At 37.4% G+C, this 21,157-nt stretch overlaps 1 protein-coding gene across 9 annotated transcripts in view; it reads left to right on the top strand.

Annotated features, from left to right (window-relative positions):
- Positions 1 to 21,157, top strand: part of KLHL7 (kelch like family member 7) — a 67,899-nt gene that overhangs the window by 30,186 nt on the left and 16,556 nt on the right. For all 9 annotated transcript variants that reach the window (XM_077856545.1, XM_077856544.1, XM_077856539.1 and 6 more), the window contains 3 exons: positions 306 to 481; positions 3,139 to 3,313; positions 10,339 to 10,481. In XM_077856545.1, the coding sequence (XP_077712671.1) occupies positions 306 to 481; positions 3,139 to 3,313; positions 10,339 to 10,481 (494 nt within the window). The remainder of the gene's footprint in view (positions 1 to 305; positions 482 to 3,138; positions 3,314 to 10,338; positions 10,482 to 21,157) is intronic.

The raw sequence follows: 21,157 nt of genomic DNA, 5'->3' as shown, positions 1-21,157 counted from the left end.
ATCAGGATTTTTTACAGTAGAATGTTATAAGCTTATTTTAAAATTTATTTTCAAGAGAAAATGTTTAACAGTTAAGAAAAATGTGAAAAAATATTGAAGGGACTTTTCCTACAAAGTAACAAAATCAGCCATACTTAACTCAGTATACTATTGAAATAAGAATAAACAAATCAGTAGAACAGAAAAGGATCCAAATTTATGAAATTCATTCAGCCTCACTTTCCCAGAGTCATACTTTTTCTTCAGTGTATGTTTGGGGGCTTTTTAAAGTGATTTTCTATTCATTTATTTTCTTCTGTATTTAGGTATAAGTGTGTTAGCTGAGTGTCTGGATTGTCCTGAATTGAAAGCAACTGCAGATGACTTTATCCATCAGCATTTTACTGAAGTTTATAAAACTGATGAATTTCTGCAACTTGATGTCAAGCGAGTTACACATCTCCTCAATCAGGACACTCTGACTGTGAGAGCAGAGGATCAGGTGACTAAATTGTCTTCTCATGTTTTTCTTAGTAAAAATATCCTTATTGATTTCTTAGGTTTCATGTTTGGATACCTGACAAGGAAAAGAATCATATTAGGAGGGTATGTGTTCTTTACATTAAACAGAATATTCCAAAATCTCTTACATAGGAAAAGTAACTCTCCGGTGCTTTTACGGGCTTTCTATTTGAGAGAGAGGCCATTTGATAGAAATAAAACTATTGGATACCATGATAGGAAGAACAGTGCTTCCCCTCCAAGGATGTCCACATCCTACTCCCCAGAACCTATGAGTATGTTACCTTACATGGCTACTGGAAATTTGCAGATGTGGTTAAGGTAAAGATCTTTGAGATGAGATTATCCAGGTGGGCCCAGTGTAATCATGAGCGTCCTTAAATGTGGAGGAGGGAGGTAGAAGAGTCAGTGTCAAGAGTGGGAAAGAGTCAGTGATTGCTGGCTTTGAAGACGGAGGAAGAGGCCACAAGCCAGGGAATGCAGGTAGCTGTTAGAGTCTGGAAAAGACAAGGAAATACTTTCTCCTCTAGAGCCTTCAGGCAGCCCTGCTGACACATTGATTTTAACCCAGTGTGAGCCATTTTGGACTCAGTCTCCAGAACTGGCAAATAAACTGCTAGAGGTATAAGCTGGCACAGGCATTTGGGAGCTAGGTGGACTAACACAGACACTCTGACATTCAGTTAATTCCTATTTGCAGTCCCACATCCTTCTCTGTATTTTAAACCAATAAATTTGTGATAATTTGTTACATCAGCAATAGAAAACTAATAGAGGTTCTGTAAGATCATATGGTTTGAGTTACTTTTGTTCTAAAGATAAGAGATTTGCACTGAGCCATTTTTCTTTGGTCTTCTTAATGGCGCAGTCATAAGTTATATTCGTTGACAGGTTGAATCTGGAGGCAAAAAACAAAAATCACCTCAGTTCTATGAACTTAAAATTAACTGACTTATATGCATTACAGAAAGCGAACTAAAAAGTCACTTGAGTTTGAAGAAAAGCTGGCAAATGCTACATACAGGTCATCAAACCTGATGAGCACTACTCACAGGTTAATATTTTCAGTGATAAGTCATGTTGATATCACGCACCCTTCATATAATGTAAGGAGAATGGCATGGCATCTCTATGGTCTTCCTCCCAGAAGACTGTAATCCCATCTAATCATGAGAAAAACATCAGACAAACCCAAATTGAGTGACATTTTACAAAATACCTGACCAGAACTCAAAATTGTCAAAGTCATCAGAATAAAGGAAAGTCTGAGAAACTGTCATAGTCTAGAAGATTCTAAGATGACATGATGAGTAAATGTGATGTGGTATCTGTTATGGGATTATGAGATGGAGAAAAAAATTGGATAAAAAACTGAAGTTTTGGGAGTATGGACATTAGTTAGTAATGGACCAATACTGATTTATTGGTTGTGATAAGAGTATCATACTAGTGTAACATTTTAACAGTTGGGTCCAGGGTATTTGAGGACTCTGTGCTATCTTTGCAACTTTTCTGTAAATCTAAAATTTTTCCAAAATTAAAAGTTTATTTAAAAAAAATAGGCCAATCCCTATTAAAAATTCATATGGAGATTAGAACTTAGGCCATATTAACACCAATTTAAGCAGCTCAGACATGTATGTATGTAGCAGATATGTATATTTATGTTTTCATTGTGTTTAAATTCATGATTTGTGGGGCGCCTGGCTGGCTCAGTTGGTAGAGCATGCAACTCTTGATCTCAGGGCAATGACCTCAAGTCCCATGTTGGGCGGCATGGAGCCTACTTTATTTACTTATTTAAAAAAAAAAAAAAAGATTTATTGAGAGAGCACGCGCATGAGTGGGAGGGACAGAGGATGTGAGAGTGATAGAGGGAGAGAGTCTTAAGCGGACTCTGCACCGACCACAGAGCCAACCCAGGGTTTGAGCTCACAACCAAGAGTCAAATGCTTAACTGACTGCACCACCACCAGGGACCCCTGGGCATGGAGCCTACTTACAACAAAAACAAAAAGTGAGTGATTTACACATTAAATTGTGTTGATAAACTTGGACTTGTTTGGTAAAGGTAAATGAATGCTATAGTACTATTTTGAAAATAATTCAAATATAAATATCCTATGATGTTTTTTTTTAAATTTTAAAATTTAAAGTTTCTGGAAAGCAGCTAAGTCTATCAATTCACAGTTCAGGAATATCATATTAAAATAAAATCATAGATGACCTTCATATCTTTTGGAATAGAAGTCCCCTTAAGAAATTAACCTGTTTTCCTGGTACCAAGTAAATATATATTGAAACTGTCATTGACCAATAGATTTTTTTCCAGTAGAAATGTACATCATAGCTCCTTCTGAAAAGCGATATTTTAAAAAATCATAAATTCAGTATCCTTCCTATCATTACATTATATAGTAATAATTTGTTCTAAAAAACATTATGAGAATCAGTAGAACAGTATATAAGTACAGGCAAGTGTTTGGGAATGAAAGAAAATATCTGAATAAAATATTGGGAATAAATGGTTGTGTCTTTATGATATCCTCCTCCAACCTTCAGTGTAAGAGTAAATGTAGGTCATTGGAAATGTTGCTACCTTCTAAGAACTTTACTATGCTATTTTTCCCCCTTTAGGTTTATGATGCTGCTGTCAGATGGTTGAAATACGATGAGCCTAATCGCCAGCCATTTATGGTTGATATCCTTGCTAAAGTCAGGTTTCCTCTTATATCAAAGAATTTCTTAAGTAAAACAGTACAAGCTGAACCACTTATTCAAGACAATCCTGAATGCCTTAAGATGGTCATAAGTAAGTTGCCTTACTGTCCATTTATAACCTGATCCTGTAGCCAGTTTCTTTTGAGCTTCAGCCCTTTAGAATGGATCAGACTCGGCACCAGGGGAAACATTCAAGACTTAGTTCTTCTAGATAATTAGTCCATTGGGGTTCTCAGCTGTCTACTTGGAGGAGACTTAGCCCTAGCCCTTATTTTTTAGGGACGTGTGTGATAGAAGGTAAAAATTACTTCTACCTTATCTTCTTTTGTGTATGATAACTTTCGTGCACTTTTGTTTCTAGTGTTTCCTTTATATTCAGCCAGATAGTATACTGTGATCATTTTTCTTTTTTCTTTTTTGGCCCAGAGTTAATAACTGTGATATTTTTTACTTAGTTTTTCTTGATTTGCAGGCTAAGTCCCAACCCCTCTATAAAATGCTCCTTAATAAAATTGTACAATTAGACAGTCTGTTGTTTTTCTTTTATTTCTTAGAAACATCCTTGATAGAGACTGCCTTCTACATATTACAGTATGGACTGTTTGCACTCTAACCTTAAGGCACACTTGTCCTGGACTTCCCTTCTCTATCTTGGGATGTCCTATCACACCTCTGCTTTACTTAGACCCACTATCTTTGTGGACCCCATTTCTTCCCTTTTCTTAATTCTCTCTGTTGAATGGAATATATCCCCTAAAAGGTTCCTGAGAAAGTAGGTATGATAGTAAATATTTGGAGACTTGATGAATCTCTTATCTTTATTTTATCATAAAACATTGAAGGATTCTTAAATGGGGTATAGAATTATATTGAAAATAATTTTTAGTTAGAATTTTGAAGGCATTGTACCATTATTAACTAGCTTCCAGTGTTATTGAGAAATCTGATGCCAATCTGATCATTTTATTTTTTATTCTTCTATGTAAGCATTTCAAATCTTTTGGGGGGGGGCGGTTGGCACCTGGGTGGCTCAGTCAGTTAAGCATCCAACTCTTGGTTTCTGTTCAGGTTATGATCTCTTGGGTTCTGAAATCAAGCCTGGCCTCAGGCTCTGCACTCAGCAGGGGGTCTGCTTGAAGAGTCTCTCCCTCCGTCCCTCACCCCACTACTCATGGATATGCACACTCTCTCTTTCAAATAAATAACAAATCTTTAAAAAATCTTTTTTTCATATCCCTGATGTTTTGGAAGTTCACAATAAGGTAACTGGGAATGCATTTTTTTTAAGTTATCATGTTAGGTATTCTCTATCTTTTCAATAGATTTCTCTATTCTCTATTATTATTGTGATTCTTCAGCAGATGAGTCTAATCTTTTCTTGTCTCTCTCTTTTTTTTTTTTTTTTAAGATTTTATTTATTTATTCATAGAGACAGAGAGAGAGAGGCAGAGACAGGCAGAGGGAGAAGCAGGCACCATACAGAGAGCCTGATGTGGGATTCGATCCAGGGTCTCCAGGATCACGCCCTGGACTGCAGGCGGCGCCAAACCACTGTGCCACCGGGGCTGCCCTTTTCTTGTCTCCCTTGTTATCCATCTTTTCTCTTTGTTCTGTCTTCTGGGAGATAGCGTTAATTTTTCTGTCAACACTTTTATTTCAGCTATTTTTAATTTCTGTGAGCTTTAACTTATTCTAGAACTTCTTATTTCATGGCTGTAATACCTTATTCTGAAATAGCATTATGTTGGCTTTCATGCTTCCTTGTCTGCCTTTTCTATATTACTTTTGAATTTTGTTTTTTTCTTCATTGCTATTGAAGGTTTTCTTAAATGTTTGGTATCATCTGTGAGTCATAGTTATAAGAGTAAGTTATTATAAAATCAGTAGATAACGCTGTATATGTGAATGGGCTTCTCACTTCTTGGGCTGAACCATAGAATAATCCGTGTAAACACAGTTTTTAAATTGAGGAGCCCTCAAGTGTCAGTATCTGTAGATATTTTCTCAGGTAGCTGGGTGCAGGCATTTGAGACCTGGGTAGTGAATATTTTGATACGTAAACTTTGACTTAATCCTTGTCTTCAGGCTCATACCCTTCTCTGTGTGATTCCTCAAGACTGGAATATCTCTAAAGACCAGTCCTCCTATCCTACAGTGGAAAAGTCATGGCAGGTTACCTGACTGTGTAGGAGGGGAAGGAGACTGGCAGTTCAAATGTTGTTTATTCAGAATTTTAGAGTTCTCTTATTTTCATCCCCAGTACACTCTCTGGGGTACTTCCTATCTCTAATTATAAATCTTTCCAGAGTTCTGCAGGATAATTTGGCTTGCTGCTTATTGGTATCTCCTTCCATATCCATTTTGGTTTAGCATTCTATCTGCTACCTCTCTTCATTAACTGAGTTTTAGGGTTACAGATCTTCTGTTATCAAAAAGGTAGAGTTTGTGTTTGTTTCTTGCTTCCTTGTTTGGGATGGCTTTCAAGAAAAAAGAAAAAAGGTCTTAAAATGGCACATTTAGGGGTGCCTGGGTGGCTCAGTCAGTTAAGCATGTGCCTTCAGCTCAGATCATGATCTTGGGGACCTGGGATTAGTCCTGCATCGGGCTCCATGATCTGTGGGGAGTCTGCTTCTCCCTCTCCCTCTGTCTGCCACTGCCCCTGCTTGTACACGCTCTCTCTCTCTCTCACGTCCCCTCTCCTTCACTTCCCTGTCAAATAAATTTTAAAAATAGGGGCACCTGGGTGACTCAGTGGTTGAGCATCTGCCTTTGGCTCAGGTCATGATTCTGGGGTCCTGGGATCAAGTCCCGCATCAGTCTCCCCATGGGGAGCCTGCCTCTCCCTCTGCCTATGTTTCTGCCTCTCTCTTTGTGTCTCTCATGAATAAATAAAATCTTTTTAAAAATTAATTTAAAAATTTAAAAAATGAAATTATCATGCCCCATTTGGAAGGTTAAAAAAGAGAACTAAAATACAGAACAGGGATCCCTGGGTGGCGCAGCAGTTTGGCACCTGCCTTTGGCCCAGGGCGCGATCCTGGAGACCCGGGATCGAGTCCCACGTCGGGCTCCCGGTGCATGGAGCCTGCTTCTCCCTCTGCCTGTGTCTCTGCCTCATTCTCTATCTCTCTCTCTGACTATCACAAATAAATAAAAATTTAAAAAAAATTAAAAAAAAAAAAATACAGAACAACTAAACACATAAATATATAAATTGAATTAAATTGTCCTAAGATCCTTGTTTTCTTCTGGAGGAGGGTAGAAATACTAATGTCTAAGGTACATATATTAAAATAGATAACTATTAAAAAGACTGACACAGTGTATAAAAATTCTCTAGTAGAAGGAAAAATGAAGAGAAAAAGCCTCAACCCAAAAGGAGACAAGAAAGAAACATAGAGGGATCCCTGGGTGGCGCAGCGGTTTGGCGCCTGCCTTTGGCCCAGGGCGTGATCCTGGAGACCCAGGATCGAATCCCACATCGGGCTCCTGGTGCATGGAGCCTGCTTCTCCCTCTGCCTGTGTCTCTGCCTCTCTCTCTCTCTCTCTCTGTGACTATCATAAATAAATAAAAAAAAAAAAAAATTAAAAAAAAAAAAAAAAAAAAAGAAAGAAACATAGAAAACTTGAGATGAACCAAAAGTGCAAAATAAGGTATTAGAAAAAATTATAAATAGTACTTTAAATTATATGGAATATAATTTACCTGTTAAAAGATAGTCAGGGTTTAAAAAAGAAAATCAAGCTATATATTGTTTTCAAAAGATCTAACTAAAACATAAAGACACAAAGTGTTTGAAAAGACATAAAAGGATAAAAATAAGCCAGGAAAACACTAACCATATAAAAAGATAGGTTAGTTATATAACCATCTAATAAAATATAGGAAGGCAACAATCATTATTAGGGAAAAAGATAACTACATAAAGAGAAAAGGTTCCATTCACTAGGAAGAAAACATTGCTAAACTCATATTGAGTTTAAGCCCACAAAATATATAAAAGAAAAATTATCAGAATTACAGAAGAAACAAATTTAGTACAGTGGGTGAATATAATACAACTTTGTCAGTGACTGATAAGTTAACTAGATAAAAAAATTAGATCATAAAAAATACAAATGGGCAGCCCGGGTGGCTCAGCGGTTGAGTGACTGCCTTTGACCCAGGGCCTGATCCTGGAGACCCGGGATCGAGTCCCACGTCAGGCTCTCTGCATGGGGCCTGTTCCTCCCTCTGCCTGTGTCTCTGCCTCTCTCTGTCTCTGTGTCTCTCATGAATAAATAAATAAAATCTTTAAAAAAAAAAAAAATACAAATGACAATTTTACAAAATTTGACAACTTTCAGTAAATACTAAAGAATTGTTAAAGAACATCTTTCACAAAGTTCATACATTTTATAGTCTATTTGTTATAAATTGTTTTGGCTATCTGGAAATGCCTTTTTTTTTTCATGCTGTTCTTAAAGGTTAACTGGGCATGTAATTCTAGATCAAATACTTTGAAGATATTATTTCATCCTGCCTTCATCATTCTTGTTGATCCTTGCTGTTAGTTTGGTTGTCATTCTTTGTACATGATCCGAATTTTTTTCTGTAGCTTTTTATAAGAGCTTTTCTTCATATTTGGTGTTTAGCACCAAATGCTTCTGGACATTCATTTCTTTGGTTTATCCTGCTTGATATTTCTTTGTTTCCTGAGTCCAGTGATCTGTGTTTTTCATCGTTTAGAAAATTCTCAGCCATTTTTCTTCAAATAATGCCACTACTTTGGGAATTTTAATTAGAAAAGTTGGCAAGTCTTTCCTTTCATTCTTTGTCTCTGTGTTACATTTGGGATAATTCTTGAAATCTATATTCCAGCTCACTAATTCTTCTTTCATCTATTTCTTTTCTAATCATTTGTTTAATGAGTTTTGAATAGTAATTAAATATTTCTTTTTTTTCAGTGTTTTTTTTGCATGTGTTAAGAATTGTTGACATTATTTTATTGTTGGATCAGTAATACTGCACATCATATATAGTTCAAAAAGACACAAAAGGATATATAGCGAAAAGTAGATATCTCCAGTACTCCTGCTCTCTACTCCCTTATCCTCTCATGCTGAAGGTTACTATTGCTATCTTATATATCCTTCCACAGGTAGTTTGCATATACATTTGCTTACATATACTTGTACAAATTATATCTATACCTATGTGTATATATACATAAAATATAAAATTTTAAAACAAATGTTATTTTACTGTGTACTCTGCTACATACTGCTTTTTTTTCATACCAGATTAGGTCTTAGAGATCATTCCATGGGTACATATTACCCTTTTTTATTTTCTTAACAGCCACATATAATATTCCATTGTATGAATATACAGTAATTTTTAACCACTTCCCTGACTGAAGTTTAGGTTGATAAACTCCTAGAAGAATTACTGACAAAAGAGTGTGTGCATTTCAGGGCACCTGAGTAGTTCAGTTGGTTAAGCATCTGCCTTCGGTTCAGTTCATGATCCCACTGTCCTAGGATGAGCCCTGCTCTGAGGCCCCTGCTTGGCAGGGGGTCTGCTTTTTCCTGCTGCCATTCCCCCTGCTCATGCTTGCTCATGCTCTCCATCAAATAAATAAATAAAACCTTAAAAAAAAAAGTGTATATGCATTTGTAATTTGAGGGGATCATAATATATTACCCTCCAAATAGTTTGTACCTGTCCATGTCCCCACCAGCAATGTGTAGGAAACATTGCGTGTTTCCCCACATGTATATTATACCCTGTGTTCCAGACAGTTTGATCATGGCCAATCTATTAAGTGAAAAAGTGTGATTTAACTTGTATTTCTCTAACTAGAGCTTGAATTTCTTTTCATATGGCTAAGAGTTGTTTGTAACTGTGTTCAGTTACTTAATGGAATTTTCTATTAGTAACTGGTCTTAATTTTATTAATTGATTATCTTTCAAATTTGTTATATGATTAATATTTTGCTAGTTATTGTCTTTTGGTTTGGTTTTTTCTGCAGCATGCAGTGATTTAACTTAAGATTTTATGTGGTTTGAATTTTTTTTCATGGCTGTGATTTTTGCCTTAGCTTCCCCTGGGGTCTTTTTTTTTTTTTTTTTTTTTAAGATTTATTTATTGACTTGAGAGAGAGAGAGAGAGAGTACAAGCTGGAGGGGGCAAAGGGAGAGGGAGATAGAATCTCCAGCAGACAACAGGGCTCAATCTCACAGCTATGAAATCAAAACCTGATCCAGAACCAAGAGTTGGTGGCTTAATTTCTCTACTCTCATGTGTTCTCTCACTTCCTCTCTCAAATAAATAAATAAATATAAAAAAATCATCTAAGGCATCTACTTCTGAAAGCTTTATGTGCATCTGAATTACCTTGAAATCTTGTTAAATAAATACATAGATTCTGGGGTGTCTCAGTGGATTAACGCCACCTTCAGCCCAGGGCATGCATGATCCTGGAGACCCGGGATCAAGTCCCACGTCAGGCTCCCTGCACAGAGCCTGCTTCTCCTTCTCCCTCTGCCTGTCTCTCTCTCTCTCTCTCTCTCTCTCTCTCTCATGAATAAATAAAATCTTTAAAAAAAAAATGTAGGTTCTGATTCACTAAGCTTAGTAGATTTTGAGATTCAGTAGTTCTAACAAACTCCCAGATGCTGAAGCTGCTGGCCTTTGAACCACATTTTAAGTGACAATACTAGTGCCTGGACCCTACCAACAGAATTTTTTATTTGATGGGTCTGTGGCCATTTCAAAGATTTTCTAGGTGATTCTAATGCACAGTTAATATTGAGAAACTACTAGGTTAGGATATCTAAATTTGTCATTATTATTTTGGCAGCTATTGCTTGAAGAGCCAGATAATTGACCAGTATGTAGTAAGTGGATGGGGGGGGAGTTCTTAGTGACTGCTGAGAATAATAAACTGGTTAGGACTCAGAACCCATTACACGTTTTCCTGCCTCTTTGCCCCTCACTCTTTCCTTAAATGCAATAGAGAGATAATAGAAAAACAGTTACAGAAACGAAAGCACTAGGATATTGGTTATTTCCTTTTCAAAGCATTAAACTACCTGAAGTTCTTGAAAAGTTGCCATGTGTTTTTCTACAGGTGGAATGAGGTATCATCTGCTGTCTCCAGAGGATCGAGAAGAATTGGTAGAAGGCACAAGGCCCAGAAGAAAGAAACATGACTACCGCATAGCCCTATTTGGAGGCTCCCAGCCACAGTCTTGTAGATATTTTAACCCAAAGGTAACTTCTTTTTATTGTTTATGCTTTTGAAAGCTCTGAGCACATAACCACTCACCCACCACTAGTAATAATAGCTCTTTCCTTTAGAGAAGTTAGTTTATGTGTTCTTTCACGTATCTTTTGAGATATAGAATTCTCTTCATTTAACAAATAAGGCAATTGAGGCTTAGTCAGATTTTAAATGTTTCCATAATTGCCCTGGAGCACTGCATAATAACCACTATCAGAGAAAGTGGAAAACTAATTCTTGTATTTTATCTCATTTTGTTAGCAACTCTTTGCTTTCCCCATGTGCTATTTTCAGTGAATTTATTATGAAGCTATATGTGTTTATTTTTTCTTTAGTAATTATGTTTTAATGTAAAATAATGTATACTTATTCTAGAAAAATTGGAAAACCTAGAAAATAACAAAAAGATAAAGTTACCTCTAACTCCACCATCTAGAAATGATCACCAATTTTAATGTGTTTTCCAGTATATGTTATGCCATTTGGGCCAGCAAAGCCTGAGTCATGGGTCTAGAAACAATTTTTCTTAATGGATTATTAGTTAAAACTTTGAGTCCACTCACATTACTACCTCCTTGATTTTTAGACCTGTGTGTTTTGGCTATGAAAGAGATAATACCGTATTTTGCTGGTACTGCATGTATTGCTGAGGCAAAGCAAATATCACAGTCCTAAAAGATATCACCTGTAACTGGTGTTGAATCTAAGCATGTAACGGTCTCTTTCATCATTTTGTTGGCCCATTTTGGTTGATACTTGATGAGTCCAGAGCATCCTCTTCATATCACGTATTTATCTGATACTTAATACTGTAGTAGCAATGAACAAAACATTTATAAAAACACATATGGTGATGTCAAGAGTGTAAAACAGAGTAAAGGCCAATCCAAATCCAGAATCAGTATCAACTCCAATGAGGGCAGAGCACTGTCCCTTTAACAATGGGGGGGGGGGGGGTCCCAGTATAGTTAGCCTGGTATTGGGTGACTAACTGGTTCCCTCAAGATGGGGTAACAAATCAAGGGCTCAGGCTTGGTCAGTATTCCTGACAAAGTGGGCACTGTCCAGTAGTGGATAGCCACAGTGGCCTTAGGGAGAGGAAGTACATTAGCTTCCATAGCGGCTGGCTTATGCAGCCTCTATCACTACCCTGTAGTCACTCATAAACCCATTGAGCAAGCCTCAGATTGATGAAGGAAGATAGAGATGCAGTACTATCCACATGATTATTAAGAGACTTTGCTGCAATTGTGGGCACTCTGGTAAGAATTCATAGGAGATGCAAATTTGTGTCCTTTTTAAAGGGTCATCTACATTATCCTTCCTCAAATCTTTTTGTCCACAGTCTTACATTGTTACTTATTTCAGGTCTGCATCCATCTGGGTAAACCATTAGCCACTATCTAGAATTGGTAAAAACTGACCTTAGCCTTTCCCTCCTGAATGGTATAATGGAAGATCAAAGGCACTGCTTAAAATTCTGCCAGGTCAGAAGGTTGCTTCTGAATCATCCTTCAGTACCACTTTGGAACAGACTATAATGCTCTAGCAGTTTACTCTTGGCTAGTACTGTCACGGAGGAACTGGGCTCAGTCTCATGTTTATCAGCTGATTTATAGGGACTGCCTCTATGAATACACAGCCCTGGTTGAGGCAGAAGGCCTCCTAGGAAAGGGTAGAATTAGTTCATTTTGTATTCTGCACCTTCGAGACCTCCAAAAGCCCAGGGTTATGTTTAAATCCCAAATTACTAGTCGAAGGCATGTTATTTGTGATTTGGTAGATTAGGTAAAACTGTTCAAATGTGTTAATAATATGGCCATCTGGTTTCCCTTGGTCAAACATTTGCTGTCTGTCAAGACCTAGTGGCTAGCCAGGGGCTATTTATTGAAGAAAATAGTAGCTGCTTAAAGGAGGTAGGCCTGGCTCCAGAATCCAAGCCATCACGTTCTGTAGTTCTGTTGGAACATGACCCAAACTAAGCAGCATCCTGATGTCCCGAGATCACAAAATAATCTGAGCAGCCAAGCTATTTTACTGTAGCCTGTCCCTCTTAGCTGTCTCCTGCTCTTGCTTTTACTTGCAACTGGCAGCCTTTTGGTTTACCCAGTAAAAGTATATAAGTGGGACATCCAGTTACAGGATATGCCATCTGTAATATGTAGGAGATACTTGGGGCAACAAGGTATATTCTTTGTTTCCAAGGAGCTATATACCAGCATGCCATAGCAGAACTTGACAAACTTTTTTCTGTAAAAGACCACTTAATAAATATTTTCAGTTTTGTAGGCTACACAGTCTCTGTCATTACTGCTCAACTCTGATGCTGTGGCAGGAAAGCAGCCATAAACTGCATGAACAAATGGACATTGCTGTGTTCCAATAAAACTATTGACAAAAACAGGCAGTGGGCTAGACCTAGTTGGTCTACAGGTCATAATTTGCCAACCCCATCTCTAGACCTGTGGACATCTAGGAACTTTGTAGTGACGATTGTATTCTAGGATAAACCTCTGTCTTACCATGTCCTGTTCTCCAGAACTGATCAATATTATGGACATGAATATACAAAACCATATATGACTACCTTTGGTAAAGTGAGATAGACCAAGGCTACTGCAGCTTAGATTATAGCATATAGGGAGTCAAGAGATGCTTGAGGTCAGACCATGAAATTATTTTATTTTCCCTGCCAGCTGAAAAGAAATCCCATTTAATTATCTGAGTAGACTAACAGAAATCCACATTAGTCAAAGTGTTAGCTGTATGCCAAGTTTTAGTCGTCGTTTCAGTCTGGTCCAGTAAGATCAGGCCTGGTGCTGCCACAGCAATTAGAAGTACCGGTCTTGACAGTTCTTACAAAGCAGCAGTTCCTCCTCTATTTTGGGAGAGAAGGACTTACCAAAGAAGGCTTCTCCTTCTTACTGTAATACTTAACACCGTGATTCATAGAGTAAATATGCTGGCAGATAACAAAAAGACCTCTCCAAGTAAGGAAGATCAGAGTTGGATTGATTAAACACCATCTGTTGGGCTGCTCTCAGCTCATCTGTCTCTGGCACATTCCTCCATCTCTGTAGGCTGATTTTCTTACAAAGACATCTGGCTTCCTTTCTCAGTAAAGATTGGGTATCTGGCAGGTACCCCAAGGCTTCATGGCCTATGCAGCACAGTCCAATAAATACAAATGGCATTGTACTTAAGAGATTGATATACCTACTCATCTATTTCACACCAGATAATGTTAAGACTCTTGACATTTAAGTAGCTATTTAACTTCAGCGTTTTTTGTTTTTTTGTTTTTTTTTAATTTTTCAGGATCCTTTTGAATCAAGAGCAGGGAATCTATAAATATGATGCTTCTTTCCAAGCAAAAATTGAAGTCAAGGGCACCTGGGTGGCTCAGTCTGTTAACCATCTGCCTTTGGTGCAGCTCGTGATCCCAGAGTCCTGGGATCAAGTGCCACATCAGGCTCCCTGCCTGCTTCTCCTTTTCCCTCTGCTGCTCTCTCTGCTTGTGTGCACGCGCGCGCTCTCTCTCTCTTTCTCTCTCTCTAAAATAAATAAAATATTTTTTTAAAAATTGAAATCATAGTTTATAAGTCTATATATACTACAGCTTTCCAAAGCCTAACTATAGTATTTATTTTTACAGTTCAAAGCAAAAAACCTAGCTATACTTGTGGTGAGCATAGCATAACATACAGGTTTGTTGGATTGCTATGTTGTATATCTAAAACTAATGTAATATTGTGTGTCAACTATACTTCAGTTTTTTAAAAAGGTAATTAAACAGGCATCCTGGGTGACTCGGCAGTTTAGTACCACCTTCAGCCCAGGACGTGATCCTGGAGACCTGGGATTGAGTCCCACGTCAGGCTCCTTGCATGGAGCCTGCTTCTCCCTCTGCCTGTGTCTCTGCCTCTCTCTCTCTCTGTGTCTCTCATGAGTAAATAAATCTTTTTTAAAAAAAGTAATTAAACTACATTTTGATATAAAATATTTTAAATTAAAATAAAGGTGGCTATTTTGATGTATAGAGAGACAGGAGAATCATGATTTCATTTAGGAGGCCATAGCATTGTTTCTAGTATATGGCAAACGTGGAATGACTCTTAGCACTTTATTTTTGGTCTGTAGTTCTAACACTTTCCTTGATTTTTATTTTTTTTATTTCTTTTATTGGACAGTTGAAAAGAGACGCGTATTCTCTACAAGCCTGGAAGTGAGACTGTAACTTCAGAATTCCTATTTGCTATTATCAATGGCCCATACATACTTCTCTTTTGTATACTCAACCACAATTTTTTAGACTTTCAATGGAAGAATTCAAAAAATTGAGGATATAACTACCAATAAAAATATCCATTGATTGATTATATCAAATATCTCTTAGGTCCTGAAGCTAACATAAGTATAATCCCACTTAACTATTTATTAAATGTGTCTGTGAGAAATACCAGGCCCTCCCTTCTTTTAAAACTTTACCTTGAGAAAACTTTCACCCATTACTATTTTTGTGTATCTTAATACAAGTTGATTAGTCTTTATTCTAATAAAATAATTGAGAAGGCTGATTTCATTATAAGTTATTATATGTTATTATTTATCTTGACTCTGCCAAAGAGAACATTATTTCATTATTCAATTCAAATAGATTGCTTAATGAAAAGTACTATACTGGAATTATTTTAAAGTTTTTGAACTTAATCTCCTCAGAAATTAGAATTCAGAATTCATAAATTCAGATTTGACTTTCATTAAGTGGGACCCATTTGTGCCCTATACTAGCCAAAAATTTACCGTTTTTATTGAATTGATCTCCTTCAAAGGGGGGCACTTTAAGTAGTGTTACTTAATAGAATTATCCAGAATTAAAACAATATCCCTATAAGCTATTATCTTTAAATTTTCCTTGGATATGACTGGTGAGAAGAGGCAAATATTTGTATTAATTGTTGACTGAAAAATGATAAAAATCTTAACTTTCTTTTCTGAGTATTAACAGAAAAAGAAGTTATGGGTTGCTGTGTCTAAATTGAAATTATGTAATTCTTGTTATGGTCCATATAGAGCTTGTTGAGCCTCCCTTTCCCCACCTGTACCTGTTTTTAAAGTTTTCAAGTGCTTAGTAAGTACTAAAAAAGTTGTTTATGTATACCTAGTGCTCTATTCTCTTAGTATTGATATTCTCAAATTGTAGGATGAGAATGTCTTATGATATTGATGCCTAAATAAAAGTTGACTTAACTGATCAGTTTTTATTTGGACTTTATCAATGAAATGATGAGCTCTAAGGACTTAGAACTTTGTAAGGATTTTGGCTCACCACTCTAATATGGTGGAGAAATAGGATACTATGCCCTAGAGAAAAGGGGATTCTGCATATTCCCTACCAAAAACAAAAAAAAGACTAAGACCAGTAGGGTAAGGGTCAAAATCTGCAAATTACAAAGACAGAAAACCATATGGTGCTGTATCACATGGAACTCTCAGGTTTGGAAGGTTTACCCTGAGTACATTTTCTTATTCATAACTCTTAAGTAGACTCATCACTGAGCTTAATGTCTGGCCCAGTGTAGATACTCAAATTCGAAAGAATGAATAAACCAGTATAACTTTATATAGCATTTCACAAGCAATTTTATAGAACTGGATTTAAACATAGGTGGTCACTAAATCAAAAGAAATGAAGTTACCTTCAACTCAGAACACACTTTCCTGTTGGAAATATTGTTTAATAAAGGCATCACAGTCCTTTTTCTCACAGTATCATAGCCACTTTACCTCTTAAAACAGCCCTCTCCTGAAGAGATGGTCCTACTCTGTGATCAGGGTGGAAATGGGCAGTTATACATTGCATGTGATTGTGAAAGATGTGCACAGAGAAATGTAAACCTTAAGTTAAAAAATTAGTAAGTCTTTTTATAAAAGTGTATCAGTAGTCCTTGGTACCTTCAAGAGTACTATAGAAGCAGTACACTGAGGTAAGAAGATGGGCACTGCTAAAATGATCAGGAGTGTCTAAAGGAACAAAATATCCAATGTGGGCAGCAGTCATCCCAAGTGGATTGGTCCTCTAGCTGTGTGCTCAGGGACTGACATTGTTACAATGCAAGTGTGGGTCATCATGGGTTTCCTGTAAGCTTCCTTACTTGTCATTATAATTGGCACCCAGTGGTAACAGTGTCCTCTGCATTGGATGCATAGTAAGCATTCCTCAAGCTTGGTTGTTTTCAGGCATTTTGGTTAGACGGTTGGTCCTCATATTTGGTAGGAGAGATTGGAACACATTCTGAAGTAAATTCTCAGCAGAGTGCTCTGCCTTCCTAACATGTCTTCCAAAATATTGGAAGCCTCTATTCTTTTTTCAGGCATCTCCACCACACACTGTTTTGTAGATTTATTTTAAAATCAACCTGACAGGGCAGCCCCGGTGGCGCAGCGGTTTGGCGCCGCCTGCAGCCTGGGGTGTGATCCTGGAGACCCGGGATTGAGTCCCACATCGGGCTCCCTGCATGGAGCCTGCTTCTCCCTCTGCCTGTGTCTCTGCCTCTCTCTCTGTGTCTATGAATAAATAAATAAAATCTTAAAATAAATAAATTTCCATTTAGAAAAAAATAAAATAAAATAAAATCAACCTGACAGCCCCTTGCATCCCACGAAGTTCCCCTTCAAGGATCTGTTTCGTTTTGTCACTCCATCTGCAAGAAACCCCAGGGAAATATGAGTAACCATGGGAGTGGTAATGTCAGACTCATTCTCTTTAAGCCATAATTATCATAAATTAACAGATCAGTCCCCTAAAAAAGTGGGGAGCGAGCAGAAATAGAACTGTAGGTATTTGAGTGAGGGCCATAAGTGGGAAGGAATGAGGAAACTAAAAATGGTCTCAGTGTGGTGATATTTTAAAAGACTCCAGCCATCCTGGAATTAACTGGAAAGTAGTAGGCATATGAACACAGGGCTACAGGGGTAAGGGTCAGGCTGAGGATAACCAGCAGAGAAGGAAATAAATTATCACTATTTACTATACCATGTCACTTGAAAATTTCTCTTAGCTACCTTGGTAATTGTTCATATGACACAGAGGCACAATAAGATCTGTCATCACAGAAGTATTAAAACATGTCCAAATAAGTTTGGTATGATTATTTTCTTTGAATATGGATCATCAATATGAGATAATTATCCTCAGCTGTTATAAACAACAGAGCCTATTGTATGGAGTATGTATAGAAGCATGACGCAGTTAGAGGCTGAGGTCACTGAGGCAGTGACTGAACATAGCCATTTAAAAGTCCCAGTATGGTGGCTTAGTCAGTTGGGCATCTGCCTTTAGCTCAGGTCATGATCTCAAGATCTTGGGATCAAGCAAGCCCCACCATTGGGCTCCCTGTTCCGTGAGGAGCCTGTTTTTCCCTCTCTCTGCTCTTACCCCTGCTTGTGCACTTGCTCTCTCTGTCGAATAAATAAAATCTTTAAATTAATTAATTAATTTGTTTATTAATTAATTAATTTAAAAAAGAAGTACCAGTACGGAGATGCCTGGATGACTCAGCTGGTTAAGCATCTGACTCTTGATCTCAGCTCAGGTGTTGATCTCAGGATTGAGTTCAAAGCCCCACATGTTGAGCTCCACACCCAGAGTGGAGAGCCTACTTTAAAAAAAAAAAAAAAAAAAAGCCCCAATATGACAGGCAGTAACAGCCTTGTTAATTTGAAGAGCTCACTCTGAGTTGAATTTGTCCATGGAGGTTTTCTTGAAGGAAACTTATTGGTAGAGTTTGGATAGGAAGAAAGAGAAAAGACAAGAATATATTGAATCCTAAGTATGAATGCATCTTTTTGGCTTGATAAGTATGGTTATTAAAATTTTTCATATAAGCTTCTCAAGTATTATTTAACTGCATGGAATCTAATAGTTTTGTGCTTTAAAAAAAAAAAAAGAAAGACATTAGAGGGGTGCCCAGGTGGCTCAGTGGTTGAGTGTCTGCCTTTGGCTTGGGTCGTGGTCCTGGGGCCCAGGATAGAGTCCCACATAGGACTCCCCCACAGGGAGCCTTTCAAGTTTAGCTAGATGAGCTTAGGCAAATCAGTTTATCTTTCTAAAGGTCAGTTTTCTGGTCTGTTAACAGAGTTGAAATCTCAGGATTTATGTGAATATCAGTTATGTTCACTTGACTCCATCTTTGATCTTTTTTTTTTTTTTTTAAGATTTTTATCTATTCATTCATGAGAGACACAGAGAAAGAGAGAGAGAGAGAGAGAGGCAGAGACACAGACAGAGGGAGAAGCAGGCTCCATGCAGGGAGCCCGACGTGGGACTCGATCCTGGGACTCCAGGATCATGCCCTGGGCCGAAGGCAGGCGCCAAACTGCTGAGCCACCCAGGGATCCCTCCATCTTTGATCTTAATTCAGTTTCAGGATTCCTCATTTCCCATATTTAAAAGTGAAAGTTCTTCATTTTAAGATTCAGGATAGTCATTTAAGGGGTAATATGCCTTCTTGTGCCAAGAATTAAAATAACAAAGCAGAGTTCATCTAAAGGCAAATCTTGTGTTGAAATACCTGGCAGAGTGCTAACACAGGGATACTTCCCTCCTGTTTCATTTATTTTGTATTCAAAGGACAAGTGGTGTTATCAAGCATAATCCTTCTTAGATTTCACTTTTGGATCGAATTTCATTTCATATTTAAATTTCTGAGTAGTTTAGGTTTGAGTTTTTGGTTTTTGGTAGTATGGTTTTCTTTTGAGAGTGGAAGGCAAGAACATTTTTTGATCCGATAAAGCACCAGTAATTCCCTTTAAGCTGGTCTCTGGCCTTATTCAGACTCCTTGTCAATGCTAATAATCACTGACAGCTGAGAAATGACCACTTACGGGTTTGTTCCTAATTTTATCTAGCAGTTTACAATAGCACAGTCATGCCTTCCCACCCCATCCAGCCTCCACTGTGGAAGCCTTTTTTCCTAACTACAATGCTATATTTCTTGAAGAACTTGGGTTACTAAAATGTTTTCTTCTAATGGCTGATTTATGAAACCCTTTTCTGTACTTGGAGAGGTTAATATGTTTCCAGTGATATTTGCATGACCCTCTTGAAAGTTAGTGTATTTCAAAATGGGTAAAACCTGTGAAATTATTGGGAATGATCAAATGTTTACTTCCGAAAACCAGAATGCCCTAGTAAGTGTGCCACTTGGAAGGATGGCAAAGACTGATTCTGATCTGTCTTGTAGCTGAAATGCAGCCTCATAGTAAAGTAGCTGTTTTTCAGATCTTAAAACGTTAAATTAGTTTTACTTTGACCTTTTTGTTAAGATATTTAGCACTATTAAAAGCATTTGCTCTAAGAAGTTGTTTTCCTTGTGCCATACTTTTGGTACCATTTGCCTAGTTGTTGTATTAAAAATTTTTTTTTGAAGATTTTATTTGAGAGCAAGCATGCGTAAGTGGGGAAAGGGGCAGAGGGAGAAGCCAACTCCCTGCTGAAGAGGGAGCCCAGAATCAGGGCTCCCAGGATCATGACCTGAGCTGAAGGTAGATGCTTAACAGACTGAGCCACTCAGGTATCTTTTAAAATAATGATTAAGATATTTCAGCATAATTCCTGGAAAGGGAAGTGCTTGATAATGAATAAGTTAATTAGTAGCTCTTTGTTCAGAGGTACTTTCTAAAACATTTGGACCCTAAGATCATTGGATTTTAGGGCTGAAAGGGAGAAGCCCTAAATTCATCCAGTTCAGGCTTTTTGTTTTACAGGGAAGTGAACTAACATCCCTGAAAGATAAGTGACTCTGTGCATCCCAAGGCTTCTCCACAGCCTTGCTCAGTGCCCGTGTTTCCCAACTCCCTAGAGGTCCATTCTTTGTGATTTTGTGAAATGAATGAAGCTAGAACTGTTTTTATGTATTTTTCATGAAACTACTTCCAGGAATATTCTTGCATCTGGCATAAGCCTGCTTTCTATATAGATTGTTGCCATAGTTCTGTGATTATTTTTAAACAGCCTTTAGAAACTAAAATAAATCAGATAATGGCTTAACAAAAAGTGCTTATGATTTGGTCATCTTAAACTCAGATGGACTCCTTGAAATTTCTGCCAGAAAGCTTAAGGTTTTGCCATTTTTGTTCATTTTGCTTCCTTTTTTTTCTAAGACCAGTCTTCCCTATCTTTGGTATCCTTTCAAAATGATCCAAAATAAAATTCTCAAGCCTTAAAAATAAGTAATTCTTTTATTTTGGATTTTGGTTGTCTTATTAAAATCCATCTGTGCCATTTCTATTATTTGAAGATTCATGTGTTTTCAGAATGTGGATTAGTATAAAATCAGTCCTTACTCTCAAGGAAAATAGACTGATATTTTTGCCTTATGGAATTTAGAGAGCTATTACAGCTCCTTACCTCAAGAAGCATTTCACTATCCTGTAGCATTGTACTACTGCTAGAAAAATCACACAGAGCAAGATATAGGAATGCTTATTCTTGAAGCCCAGACTTTAGTGTGGTGGGGATTTAGAAAAAAGCAGTCAGGGAAGCCTACAACAAGAAAAAGAGCCTTCAGCTTTAAAAAAAAAAAAGAAAAAAGTCTAGAGTGTTGGTATATCACAGCAGAGACAAGAAAGTCTGACTAGGACCAGGGAAGACAGGACTTTATAC

The sequence above is a fragment of the Canis aureus genome, chromosome 18, assembly GCF_053574225.1.
Source record: "Canis aureus isolate CA01 chromosome 18, VMU_Caureus_v.1.0, whole genome shotgun sequence".
Taxonomy (NCBI): domain Eukaryota; kingdom Metazoa; phylum Chordata; class Mammalia; order Carnivora; family Canidae; genus Canis; species Canis aureus.
Note: the sequence above shows the minus strand (reverse complement) of the source record. Positions and strands in the feature narration are given on the sequence as shown.